The sequence below is a fragment of the Gopherus evgoodei genome, chromosome 1 (assembly GCF_007399415.2).
Source record: "Gopherus evgoodei ecotype Sinaloan lineage chromosome 1, rGopEvg1_v1.p, whole genome shotgun sequence".
Classification (NCBI taxonomy): Eukaryota; Metazoa; Chordata; order Testudines; family Testudinidae; genus Gopherus; species Gopherus evgoodei.
This window is the reverse complement of record NC_044322.1, coordinates 194639587-194653726: the sequence shown is the minus strand read 5'-3', so window position 1 is coordinate 194653726 and position 14140 is coordinate 194639587. Positions and strand designations below refer to the sequence as shown.

The 14140-nt window shown below is 40.4% G+C and overlaps 1 protein-coding gene across 2 annotated transcripts in view; it reads left to right on the top strand.

The window, feature by feature from the left end:
* The window catches only part of EPHA3 (EPH receptor A3), a 324372-nt gene that overhangs the window by 217024 nt on the left and 93208 nt on the right, over positions 1-14140 (top strand). For both annotated transcript variants that reach the window (XM_030581675.1, XM_030581667.1), the window contains exons 4-5: positions 3793-3948; positions 4876-5211. In XM_030581675.1, coding sequence (XP_030437535.1) covers positions 3793-3948; positions 4876-5211 — 492 coding nt within the window. The remainder of the gene's footprint in view (positions 1-3792; positions 3949-4875; positions 5212-14140) is intronic.

Sequence of the window (14140 nt, the reverse complement as noted above, 5' to 3'; positions counted from 1 at the left end):
AAATGCTGCTCACAGCTGGGTCCCTGTTGAAACTAAAAAATACTGTGTTGCGAAGATGAATGTGCTAGTATGTTTATTGTCTACCTGCCCAAAACCATGTGGTGCTGTTCATCCTAAAGAGCCAAACTCTGCTCCCTCAACCAAAGAAATCCAATCCTACTTACATCAGAAAAGTAATCTCTCTTGAAATGACGGATTTCGCTTTCTATCTTGTATGTCAAAAATAACTGACCAAAAAATAAAATAAAATGCAAAAATGGTCTGAGTCTCACCCTCTTTCCAGGTTTTAATTTTTAGAATAATTGCATTTCTTCTCCTTCGGGTTGTAGAGCACTGAATTATCTGAAATTGGTCTGACAGACAAGGACAGAAAGTGCAAGACAGCCTAAGGGGAAGAAACAAATCAGAATCCTCCCACTAGGGCATTCTGGGATAGCAGGGTTCTAACCAGCTCATTTCCCTTCTGACTGCTGATTTCATAGTATGATAGCAGAGCACCACAGAAAGCATGAAGACAATGAAGTTCCTTCCCCTGGAGAAAAGAAAAAAAGCCTAATCTAGGCTTATTAAGATGCTTTCTGCATTATCCTGCTTCTTTTTTTCTTTTCTTTTCTTAAATGAGGTCTATGGGCCTTCCCCTGAGGGGTCAAAAGGGAGAAGCCTTGTGACAAAGCAGCTCTACTCCTCATTCTCCTCCATCCCTCTCCATTCCACTGAAAAAATATACTTTTATCTCCCACAAGTTTATGTACCAATGACAAATGAGCAATGGTTTAGGTACTACGGTGGTCGGTACTTTGGAAATGCCTGTAATAAAAATTCTTATATTGTAACTTCCACCCCCAGCCGTTACCTGTAATCACATTATTGATGATACCAGTGTTGTAAATAAAATAATTTTAAAAAGCAATTGTCGTTATGTCTTATGGAAGGTGTGACATGATATGCACTTCTGTTTTAGGTTATTAACCCTTGTATCACTGAAAGGGAAGACTTTGCAGCATTATTTTTAAGAGAATATATTATTTTATTTATATATGGTTCTCGAATTCAAGTAAATGATTTTATGTGAAACCATTTGAACTAGATAACTAGAATTACATTTGAAGAAAGAGTTTTTTGTGGACATGCACTGTCTATGCCAAGAAATAGGATAATATGGTGGCCTTCTGGTCACAGGAGTAATTTAGTGGTCTTCTGGTCACAGGGGTTAAAATACAGTGACTCACTGTGGCTCTGATATTTTTGTCCATTCAGCTTTATTGGTAGGAGACTGAGGTTTGACTCCTATTTATAAACAAACAAAACCTACATACCACCAAAATCTTAACCAGATTGTGGCACAAGAAGCCATGGCCCTAGGGAGAAAGCCATGTAAGTTTATGCAGATACAGGCATTGGTACTAGGCCATGTGAATTTTGCCTGCAAGGTCATTCTTGCCAGGTTTGTTTTCATTAGCGGCCTGGTGGCCTCCACATCATAGATTAAACACGGGATCATTTCATAAGACTAACAGAAAAAATCTTTCAAATCTGGGGTCTCTTTATGGTACATGTTAATGGGTAAGATACGAAGCAGCACTCAGTCAGGCTTTATGTGTAAGGTTTGTAGAAAGCTAAAGAGTGGCTGAGATGGGGAGGACTTCTTGTGGAATGTGTCATATTTCTCAAACTATGTTCACTGCTGTCCGGTTCTTTTGTTATTAACATGTTTCAGTTATCTTGTTCAGGGTCTGAAGCTGATAAATTCGTCTGATCCAAAAACTGTCTTGACATTAAGCTACAGAAAGTAGCCATGGTGACCACTTTCTGACCTCCCACTATTCCCTACACTTCCCCCAAAAAAAGCATAGTTTGGCTTATTCTGTCTTTTTCCAACACATTTTCCTTGGTGTTCATTTTCTTTTGTGTACATTTGGGCAGCATATGGATTACATCACATAATGTTATCCCCATACACTGTACTATCTTTATATGAAGATTGCAAGTTTAGCAGGATATTAAAGCTGATGAACTCATATTCAGGCTTCAGATAAGCATGTAAATCAGGGTTGGATTTAGGGTCCCCTCTAGCCAACCTTCAGTGTGAGGATGACTCCAGACCTGCCAATCATGCATGGTAGGGAGGAGGGCTTTAAAAGGAGGAAGCCCTGAGATGAGAACTGCTAGCGTCGGGCCCAGAAGCAGCAGCAGGAATCCCCACACCAGAGCTGACCCAGCTCTGTGTGGAGTCCAGCAAGCCTGACAGGGAGAGACTGGCACGGCTACCTGGCTGTAAGGACTCCAGTAAAGCTGCTAGCCATCCATTCTGGTGCCGCTGATACTTTTGTTTTTGTTGACCGCAGGATGCGCTTGTTCTCTGTTGACTTTGAACTTTTGCTTTTCCCCACCCATAATAAATTAATCACACCTGCAAGGGTGGGGCCCACTTCAAAGGCTAAGGGACTGGGACTTGTACTAGGCTGACCCTGTGGTGATAACTGGGCATGGCAAAGGGGCCCTAACCCAGCTATGGACGTACCCCCAAGAGACAATTTTACAGGGTGGGATGGTGCTCAGGAAAGAAGAATTGTTCTCTTTGTGTCAAAAAGAATGCTTTTAAATATCTCTCTTTTGTCACATATGACATTTAGAAGATACTCGAGAGTTTACTATTAAGTCTGTGCATTAGATAGTATTAAAGCAGACCATTATAGGAAAAAAATAAACTGCAAAGCTAACGTGTTCTAAGACATTAACTTTGCTGTGTTATCTGTTAGTGCTGCTATTATTGTGTACCACTGTTTAATGGATGTACGTCTGTGTAGAATGGCAGAGTTTCAGCAAGACAACAGTATTTGCTAAACCTCATTTGGAGAAAGGTGCATTTCTTAGATAGAGAAATCCATGTTTCTATCACAGATGAGCAGAAGAGTTTGGTGCTTATCTGTGTATTTTTATTCTGGGATACTAGCAAGGTCATCTTGACAGAGAGAAAGCAACAGCAGTAGTTTGCTGGTTGGGGATTTTGTAAAATGTTCTTGTTTACTTAATTGTTCACATCTGTGTCTTTTTTTTATTTAAGGCCTTTTTCCTTCTGAGGCAAGTATGGCATTGAATCAATCTCAAATGCAACAAGAGGGAAATTGAAATGTGTGACTGTTAATGAAACAACACATAGAGTTTGTCAGATGCAGTTCATACAGGCTCTGGCACCACTCCTAGAGGACTGTGTTTTATTGCAAAAGTCATCCTTGTAGTACACTTTGTGAGAGTTCCTGATCTTCACTCGATATCTGAGCCAGTTCACTGAGCCTGGCTTAGTCTTTCAGAAATGAAAAAGTTCTGTCACCATGCAGGTTATTTTCTGGTTTTGGCCTGCTTAGTCATGCTAACGGAGCAAGCATAGGTTATAGTTGTGTTGCTTCCATAAGCAAGCCTTGGCAGGAGAGTGGTGGTTAGCCTCTTTGCATGACAGAGCCAGTTTTATAAATTAACCAGGATGAGGAGGTGGGGAGGGGAGTAAAGCTGTGATAATGAAAAGTAGAAACTGCTTCCTCCTATTGTGGAGTATTGTGTTATGTGAGATGCACAAAATGGGAGATAAAGCTAAGTTTTTGCATTAAGAACTCCTATGTAGCAAAAGGGCTATTGCCATCAGCACCGTCATTGTAAGAAAGTACATATTTAATAGATAATAAACACATACAAAATATGATGTATGTGTGAACAGATGCCAAAATAATGATAAAGGCAGAATGTTACAATGAGCCAGGCACCCATGAGATTTAAAATTATGTCATTGTTTTGCAGCGTGCCAACCTGGGTTCTACAAGGCCTTTGCTGGTAATGTGAAGTGTGCCAAATGCCCACCTCACAGCTCTGCCTATGAAGATGGTTCTGTGAACTGCAGGTGTGAGAAGAATTACTTTCGATCTGAAAGAGACCCTCCATCCATGGCTTGCACCAGTGAGTAGTATCATGATGGCTTGGGGCTGTGATTGTCTTGTGTCCTTTGCCCCATTTAAGTTATTTACCTATGTACAAAACTTTCTTCTCCAGATCTGTCTCAGCACCTTGTTTCTCAAATACAGAATACATTCAATTTCTAAACAAAACCCCCTCATCTCTCTCGTTTCAGGTCCTGCTTTATATTCGGCAGGCTATCAGAACTTATAGGAATGGATTTATATATCTCTGGTTTCAATTCCTTTCTTCTGTTATCTGTCAGATTGAATAGGAAAAAGGGACTGTGATGTTTAAAACTAATACCAGTGTTTTCAGAATAGTGTATCACATGGGTATTGTAGTTAGCAGTAAATTGTTTTCTATGTTTCTGCAAATGCATCTTCCAAATTGAGTCATGTCTTGAAGATAGTTAACAATCCTCAATTGTGTGTGTCTGTAATCCAGTGCAGAGATCGGCAACCTTTGGCCTATCAGGGAAATCCGCTGGCAGGCTGGGATGGTTTGTTTATCTGCAGCATCCACAAGTTCGGCCAATCACAGCTCCCACTGGCCACGATTTGCCGTTCCAAGCCGATGGGGGCTGTGGGAAGTGGTGGCTAGCACATCCTTTGGCCCGCAATGCTTCCCACAGCCCCCATTGGCCTGGAGGGGCGAACCGCGGCCAGTGGGAGCTGCAATTGGCCAAACCTGTGGATGCTGCAGGTAAACAAACCATCCCAGCCCGCCAGTGGATTTCCCTGACAGGCCACATGCCAAAGATTGCCAATCCCTGATCCAGTGGAACATCTCAGGAGGACCATGAGGCAAAGAATAAAGACAATATTGTTATTTACTGTAGTTAGTTCCATATTTGTGTGTTCTGTTGCTCTTGTGGAAAAGCACCAGATAAACTATCCCATTAATCTCTCTTTTGGTTTACCTTTGTAGGACCTCCATCTGCACCAAGAAACGTTATCTCTAATATCAATGAGACATCGGTTATCCTAGACTGGAGCTGGCCCCTTGATGCAGGAGGCCGGAAAGATGTCACCTTCAACATTATTTGCAAAAAATGCGGAGGGAACATCAAGTTGTGTGAACCGTGTAGCACCAACGTGCGCTTCTTACCCCGCCAGATTGGACTCACCAACGCCACAGTGACCGTAGTAGACCTCCTGGCACACACCAACTACACATTTGAGATTGATGCAGTCAATGGAGTGTCCGACTTGAGTACATTCTCAAGGCAATTTGCCGCAGTCAGCATCACAACTAATCAGGCTGGTGAGTGTGATTGTATTGGTTTCCCTCTCAAGTATTTAAAATATCAAGAACTGAGTAGTCCCATCACCCTTTCCTATTTCACATGTGCTATGAATGTTGACACACTGATGTAACTGTTAACTTCAGTGAAGTTGTTCCTGATTACACCAGTGAAAATGGAAGCTGTCAAAGGGTCTCACAGGATTACTGTTGTGATTAACTTCCAGCCTCTAATCAGTAGTCTCTAATGACACCCTAGTAAGACGCCATAGCTGGAATCTGTTTTATTAATAAAAACAGATTTAAATAAAATACTACTTTCAATAATCTCCAGCATAAATTACTGTAGTAATCATAGTGATCAATTCTGATTAAATAGTAGTGAAAAATTCTTTGATATTAGACACATAAAAATCTAAGTTTTAAATTGTAGAGATTTAAAACACTGTAAATTAGATTCTTTTTTTTGCCTTAGTGCATTTTATTTTTCTTTCAAGTCCAGACCACTGCCAGCATTACAGGGATGTGGTTACGAATCCTTAATTAGGCCCTGATCCTGTATTTGCTAGTGCACAGGTGGACTGCTGGGCTTCCTTGGAGCCCTGCTACAATCACTGAGGTTCTGCATGAACACAGCAGTCTGCCTGCAGAGGTCACGCTATAGGATCAAAGCTTCCCTCATTTCTACCATTTGCTTCTCATTTTTCAAAATTTCATATATGTGACAGATCTAAGGGAGCTAGTCTCTCCTTGGGCATGTGTAGCTTCTGTTCGTGGTGCCAAGATTGGGGTAATATTTGCTGATGAAGGGGAGACTAGATTCCCCCTAGCTCTTTATAGTTCTATTATGAGGAAGTATCTGGCAGAAAGCACATATATTTGTGGAATGTCTGCTCCCTCTTCCAATCTCCCATGTTGTCTTACAAAAATAGCCTTCATTTTTCCTATTTCTCAAAAATGAAACCCAAATGCACATGATGTTAAGGCAGGGGTGAAAGTAAAATGCAGCTCTTACCGGTACGGGTCCCACTCTGTGCCCTTCCCCCCGGAAGGGGCAGAGCCTGAGATGGAAGGGGTGGGGCCAGGGGTGGAAGTAAGTTACATTTCTTACCCATACAGTACAAACATAAGCAACCCAACTCTCCTACATACTTCATGGATCCCTCCCATTGCATGACTTAGATATAGAAAATAAAGCTACTATTACTACTACCGGTACTGTCTGTAATAAAACTTTACTACTGGAATAAGCCTGAAAAATTGAAAACTCTGTCACATTTTTCTCCTTGTCCTCCTTCCTCCTCCTCCAGCCAGGCTGCCCAACGCGGCTAGGTTCCGTGTTCCCCCGACCCCCGCACTCAGCAGGGGCTGCAGCGGCTACCCTCTAGCTTGTAGCAGGGAGCAGGGGGGCTGGCTGAGTGAGAAACCTCCCCGAGTAGCCTGCTGCCTGCATAATAACAGTTTAAACTTAGCTGTTTACTCCAGGGTCTGAACACAGGATTCTGGGCTATTTCTGGCATCCTTGTTAATTTCACTCACCATTTTGGGGGTGGGGGGAGAGGGACGGTGACCAAAGCTGGAGCAGTTCTTTTCTGCCCCTGGATGAAGCTATCTTTAATAATATAATGCACCAAAAATACAATCAAAATCAGGAACCATTTCCAAGTTCAGATCTATCATAACAACAAACAAATGTGACAATAAGTTTTCCCTTTCCAAGCTTTTATTAGCTTTGAGTTTGAACTTTTTGTTATGCAGCCAAAAGAGGTGAAAGTAAGCTAGTACTGAATGCTCCACTTATTTTCCGGTACACTACTCAACCTTTTTTTACCAGTAATCCATACCGGCTTACTTTCACCTCTGCGTTAAGGTGATCCTGGATATGTGGTTACAACATCTAAAACACTTTTTCAGAATAAAAGGTATCTACTGACTGCTAGGAAACACAGTTGGGTTTTGGTGGTGGACATAGCACCATGAGAATTATCATACTGGATAAGAATGAGATCCTGTATCCTCTGTCTTCCAGTGGCCGGTACAAAGTGTTTCAGAGGTAGATGTAAGAACCCTGCAATAGGCAAATATGGGGTATTCTGCCTCCCACACCCATGTTAGCTGTCTCATCCTGATCTTTAATGGTTACAGATTGGCTAAAGCTCTGAGACACAGGATTTAATATCCCTTCCACAGAATGTTTATTATGACATCCCTGTATATTATTGATATCTGTATGTATATATAAGAAGTCCAATCATTTGGTGAGGTCTTTCATGCCCATATTCAGGGAGAGCCCCTTTTTTTCCGTTGTTTTGTTGTTGTATTTGTTGTGTATTGGAGATTCTTCTCTTTCATCCTATGCTCCACAGCACTAGTTAAAAATCATCTGGAGGATGTTCTTGCTCACAGCACCTGGGAATGAACTCTCCAGGACCAGTGAAAGGGTTTTCTCAATAGAGGACTCCAGCTTTTGGAACTTTTTTCCTTTGGTAGTCCACCAAGGCCCAAAGTTAGCAGCCTTTATGGCATGATGTGTTTGGTTGCTTTTGCCTGTATTTTGTCAGATGTGATTTCCAACATGTGGCAGCAGTGGTTTGTTTTGTGTAATGCAATATGTTGTGAAGTTTCTTAAGCAATTTGTTCATTTTGGGGAATAACCCAGAGTTTCTCTGACTGGTACGTAAGTGCCATAAATTACCACTATATCAATTCTACCATCCTGCATTCATGTGGAGTGCCTTAATACACAAGAATTTGCACTAAAATGAATGGGACTGTGTGGGCCTTAAATAGATATCTAAATCATCTTTCTTCTAGCAAGAATTGCAGTTATGAGAGCAAGATTTCTGTAGCCTTCCCTTCCTGACCAAATACCAAAAATGACAGTGAGTTATGATACTTTGCGTAACTGCAGTTTCCTTTGGTTAGGAAACCAAAGTTGTTTTCGTTTAAGCAACACAAAAATGAGAGGAAAAATCACACGTGAGCAGTCAGGTAAAAGCAAGTCTGCAGGAGCCCAAGGACAACAAAATGAATGGCTTATCTAATAACTAAGTATTAATTTGTGGCTTTCCATGAGCAAGGGGCAGAAAATTTTTCTGCTGTCCATGGAGCCAGACCAGAAGGCTGGTTGTGCCTCTGAGAGTCACAGACTGCCTTCTGGCTTCTACCTTGCTGCAATGGAGAAGAACACTGTGCTATGTCTATGCCCAGCATAGCATACATACCTCCCGAGCACCAGCAGTTCTGCTAACCGGTGCCTTTGCTCTGCTCTTTCCCCACCCATTCATAGCCACTGTGCAGGGAGAATTTAAGGGCACTTCAAAGGCTACATTTTTTCTGTGCTTCTATTCACAGTATGTATGGCCTGAACAGAGGCACATGGGGTTGCCTTAGACCCATTACTCCCCTGCATGGCCATGCAGTCAGTGCCAAAATATGGCCCTTAATATAAAGGAGATAGGTCTGACTTCAAGATTACTCTCAAATTTGGGTATACCATATATTTTACCAGCTTCACAAATAGCTAGGCACTATCCCTAGAATATGGCTTTAAAAAGCACTAATAATTAAGTAACTACATTTTCATTTCACTTATTTTTAGTCTCCTTACTTTACTAAGATTAATAAAAATCAGAGCTGTTGATTAATCACAGTTAACTCAAAAAAATTAATCACGATTAAAAAAATAATTGCAATTAATCACGGTTTTAATCACACCGTTAAACAATAGAATACCAATTGAAATTTATCAACTATTTTTGGATGTTTTTCTACATTTTCAAATATACTGATTTCAGTTACAACACAGAACACAAAGTGTACACTACTCACTTTATATTATTATTTTTATTACACATAATTGCACTGTAAAAATGATAAAAGAATAGTATTTTTCAGTTCATCTCAAGCAAGTACTGTAGCACAATTTCTTTATTATGAAAATGCAACTTACAAGTGTAGACTTTTTTGTTACATAACTGCACTCAAAAACAAAATAGTACAAAACTTTAGAGCCTACAAGTCCACTCAGTCCTACTTCTTGTTTAACCATTCGCTAAGACAGACAAGTTTGTTCACATTTACAGGAGATAACCCTGCCAGCTTCTTATTTACGTCACCTGAAAGTGACAACAGGCATTTGCATGGCTCTTTTGTAGCTGGCATTTATGTGCCAGATATGCTAAACATTCATATGCCCCTTTATGCTTCTGCCACTATTCCAGAGAACATGCTTCCATGCTGATAACGCTCGTTAAAAAATTAATGCATTAATTAAATTTATGACAGAACTCCTTGGGGGAGAATTGTATGAATCTGACTATTTTACCTGCATTCTGCCATATATTTCATGTTATAGTTGTCTTGGATGATGACTCAGCACATGTTGATCGTTTTAAGAACACTTTTGCTGCAGATTTGACAAAACGCAAAGAAGGTACCAAAGTGAGATTTCTAAAGATAGCTATAGCACTTGGTAAACTAAGGTTTAAGAATCTGAGGTACCTTCAAAAATCTGAGAGGGATAAGGTGTGGAGCATACTTTCAAAAGTATTAAAAGAGCAACACTCTGATGCAGAAACTACACAACCTGAATGACCAAAATAGAAAATCAGCCTTCTTTTGGTGGCATCTGACTCAGATGATGAAAATGAACATGCATTGTTCTGCTCTGACCTTGCCTGTTATCGAGCAGAACCTGTCATCAGCATGGACGCCTGGCCTGTGGAATGGTTACATAAGTGGCTTTACGGGCTTACAGTGTTTTCACTGTGGAAGCTTGTGTTAAGATTTTTACTTGGTTTTTATACTCAAAGATTTCAGAAAAGAGCTGAGCAAAACCATCCAGTTTTGCTTCATCAGACAATCACATGAGATTTCCCCCCATGGTTTTTCATGTTAATTCATAAATATTGTCAGTCATGAAATTTTGTTCTTTCGCACTGATGGGCAGTTTTTTTCTATAGTGAAAAATGTAAAAATTCTAGTCTAGTACAAAGTGATTACTTTGTACATCTTTGTTCCAAGTGAGGATTGAGGATTTTCACCTATACAAAACTGCCTTTTGTTGCTCCTGGGGGAAATTTATGAAGACATTGAGGCAAAATGTTTTACTTTCCTCACTGGTGAAAATATGATTTTTATGGTAGTTCAGCCAGTTGGAAAATTTCAAGAGAAACATCAGTTTGCATTATAATTGCTGTATCTCTGAGGTCCAAAAGCCCCTAAAAAGTGAGCAAATATTTCTCTCCACATTTCTCACTGGGCATTTCTGCTTATGGATCCATCAGCAACCTAACAGTTCAGAACAAAAACAGTGCTTATTTTTGGTAATGTGGCATCTGAGAGCTCTGCTAAGCTGTTTAAAAAAATAAATGGAGGTGATGCTTTGGCAAGTCAGTCAGTTATAAGGAACAATGCATCTTTTTTCATACATATATATAAATAAACCACAGAGAACCATCTTAAGTGCTGCTGAGAAATCAGCTGATGTTTGTAAAATGACTACAAAGTTCTAGGTCTTAGCACTTGTGAAATGTACAGTACCATATAAATATAAAGCACAATGAAACTTCAGTAGATCTTCTTCGTTCTTGATGGAGGGTCTCACTCTGGTGTAAATCCAGGAGTAACTTCAGGGAAATCAGAGGAGTTACGATGGTGTGAGACCAGGATCCAGCCCTTCAGCCTCCTGACATATCAGCTTTTAACCCCCAGCAAGGGGTGACTCAGCCTGTAGCCCTTCCAAGACAGATTAACTAAGTACCATAGCATGTATTGTGTATGGGTCTTTCAAATGTAGTCTTCTTAAAATATCCCTGCTAGTAGTTATGCTGCCAGCTGATAGCCAGCCCAGATGGGGCTGCATTTCACTAGGGCTTCATGCAGTTTCTAAAGTCCTTTAAGTAGGGAAAAATTTGTGATGAAAGTTGCTTTATGCATGTAAGAGATTTGGGTCTGATTCTCCTCTCTCACTGGTGTAAATCAGGACTGACACTGCTGAGCTCAGTGGAATGCCCCTGCTGAAAACTCCAGGAGAATGGCGAATCAGGCCCATTAATTTAGTGTCTGTTTTGGGATTTGAGCGACTGCTTTTTCCTTTAACTCCCCTGTGTGAAAAGGAAGACTGGGGACAATGCCATTCCTGGTGGTAGTTTGCTTTGTTGGGTTTTGTTTTTTGTTTCCTTCTGTTCCAGTGAAGTTGATGAACTGGCAGCCTTGAAAAATGAGCCCTCGGGCAAGATGTGGCTCTCACTGATACGACACTGCAGTATTTCTAATTCCTCTAAACCTTTCTGTCTTTGACGTGAAAATAATAGAGGAAAGACACAGATTTCCATTTTAATCTACTTTTTAAGGCGAAATTTGTTGCTTTTCCTCTTAATTGCATTGTAGCGTACCTTGAGATGCCCACATGTTGTGGCACCCGCTCAGTTATGCTTTATGATATTTTAAATTGGAGCAGCACACCTCTGCCTATCACACATGCTGAAGGGAAGAACCATTCCTCCGGTCTCAAATCAATATGTTTTCACAGAGATGTTATCTCCTAATAACACCAATCAACCATGCTTAGGAAGGGTCACTGACTGCTACAGGAGATTATATGGAAGTCAGAATCCCTGGAGGTGGGGTGTTAATTATGAATGTCATGCAGAGATACTGACAGCTGTGCCACACTGACTAGTCTGTGTGCAGAATTCTCAGGTCTTTTCGGCCTATATGCAGATTTACTTGTTTTGTAGGTTTCCTGGTTGTAGTTTGGTCTTTTGTGTGTGTGTGTTTTTGTTTGGTTGTTTGTTTTTTGTTTTTCTTTTCTAAACTCCCTAGATTATACTTATTTGGCTGGTTCTCACAACCACTTGCCACTTTTTGAGCGGTCACTTCAGCATCCTAAATGAAGATAAGATGCTATCCTATTCAGGATTGTTCTCAAGTTGAAGGGTTTTGGCACTTGTTGCCACATGCAGAGCTCTTATTGAAGTCAACAGGAGTTGTACATTGTGGAATCCACTCCAGAGAGAGGAACTGGGGACAACATAGTAGCTCTAATGGATTTGTTTAGTGCTCCAGCGTTGGGGGTCAATGCTTGCTTATTCTGACTCCTTTCATTCGTTAAAGCAATGGTTCTCAACCTTTCCAGACTACTGTACCCCTTTCAGGAGTCTGATTTGTGGTGCATACCCCAAGATTCACCTCAGCTAAAAACTACTTGCTTAAAAAATCAGACTTAAAAATATAAAAGTGTCACAGCACACTAGTGAGAAATTGCTTACTTTCTCAGTTTGTATGAAACTTTAGTTGTACTGACTTTGCTAGTGCTTTTTATGTATTCTGTTGTAAAACTAAACAAATATCTAGATGAGTTGATGTACCCCCTGGAAGACCCCTATATATCCCCGAGGGTACGTGTAGTTGAGAACCACTGGGTTAAAGGTTTTATAAATTGGGCAGAGCATACGAGCAACTCCTGTGATTTTATTCATATTTGGTTTGTGCATGTTCTTCTCAGAACCTTTAGGTACACTACCTGCGGATCAGATGACTCAAATGTTCTAGCCGGGGTACATATCCTTGTGCCCTAGTTATAATCACAGTTTGGCACTTGCAAACCTCCCCACTGTCAGGCCTGTCCTAATCTAGTGACCAAAGATTTGTTAGAAAATATAGCTTTTTCTTCAGCCCCAAGTGATAGACTAACACAGTTGTGCATGAATAGCTTCTGATAAGCTCACCTCTCCCTTCCCTTCTCCCTGCCTTAAAAACCCAAAAGAAAAGAAAACAGCAATACCTCTCCTTTAGCCTCCAGGCTCAAAAGGCAAAAGATTGGTTTTCATACCACTCAGGTTTTGCTTTCTTTCAGACTGATTCAGGAGTTCAGAGGGAGCAGGGACAGGGAGACTTCAATCCATATCTGACTTGAAGGTTAAAGTTTGAAAGATGCAAATCGAACAAGTGGTTCATCTGAAAATTGACTCTAAGTATGGTATTGTGGAATTTAGTTGTGTGCTTGTTTATCTTTTCTTGATGGCATTTGTGTCAAATATGCTCATTTTACAAGTCAAAAGATGATTTTCTATCTAGCATCACTGAAAGCTCATGCTAAGATCTAAACATTAATCCATGGTCTTTCTGCTCTTTACACCTAGTAATGAAGATTTCAGTGAGAACTGAGCTGACATCTTTGCTGATGGTGCAGAATATCCTGTTTTCTGTAAAATTACTGTCTCTGTAGTGCAAACACTAGGAAAACTTGATTGCACCTAGGTGTTGAACAAAAAGTTATATTGCCCTGTAATTGCTTTTATTGACATAACTACACTTTAAATAGAAATGGGCAGAATATTTGTGCTTGCAATTTCAGAGAAGATGCAAAGAACCTTGACCAATCTGAATGACCACTGCAGTGATGAAGGAGAATCCTCAGTGTTTGGGGATAGCTTTCATTTACTTAATTTAAATGTTTGCTTATTTTTGTAGAATATCAGGGTTGGAAGGGACCTCAGGAGGCAGCTAGTCCAACCCCCTGCTCAAAGCAGGACCAATCCCCAGACAGATTTTTGCTCCAGATTCCTAAATGGCCCCTTCAAGGATTGAACTCACAACCTTGGGTTTAACAGACCAATGTTCACTGAGCTGTCCCTCCACACCCCCCCATTTTTTTTGCATTTGTTAGTTTTAGCGAACATAAATATTTTCAAACTACATGCCAGTATCATGCCTTAATTCCAAGTGCTGATGGTGTTTATCATGTAAAACAAAATAAATAATGAAAATCTCCTTAATTTATTTCAATTTAGACTCCTTAAGTGGGCAATAACACAGCATGGCAAAACTGAGACATAGTTGGAGTAGGTCATAACACAGGACTTGAACTCCAGTTTAGCAAAGAAATTAAACACATGCTTAAATACATCCCTGTTCAGCAAATTCAATGGAACTTAAGCATGTG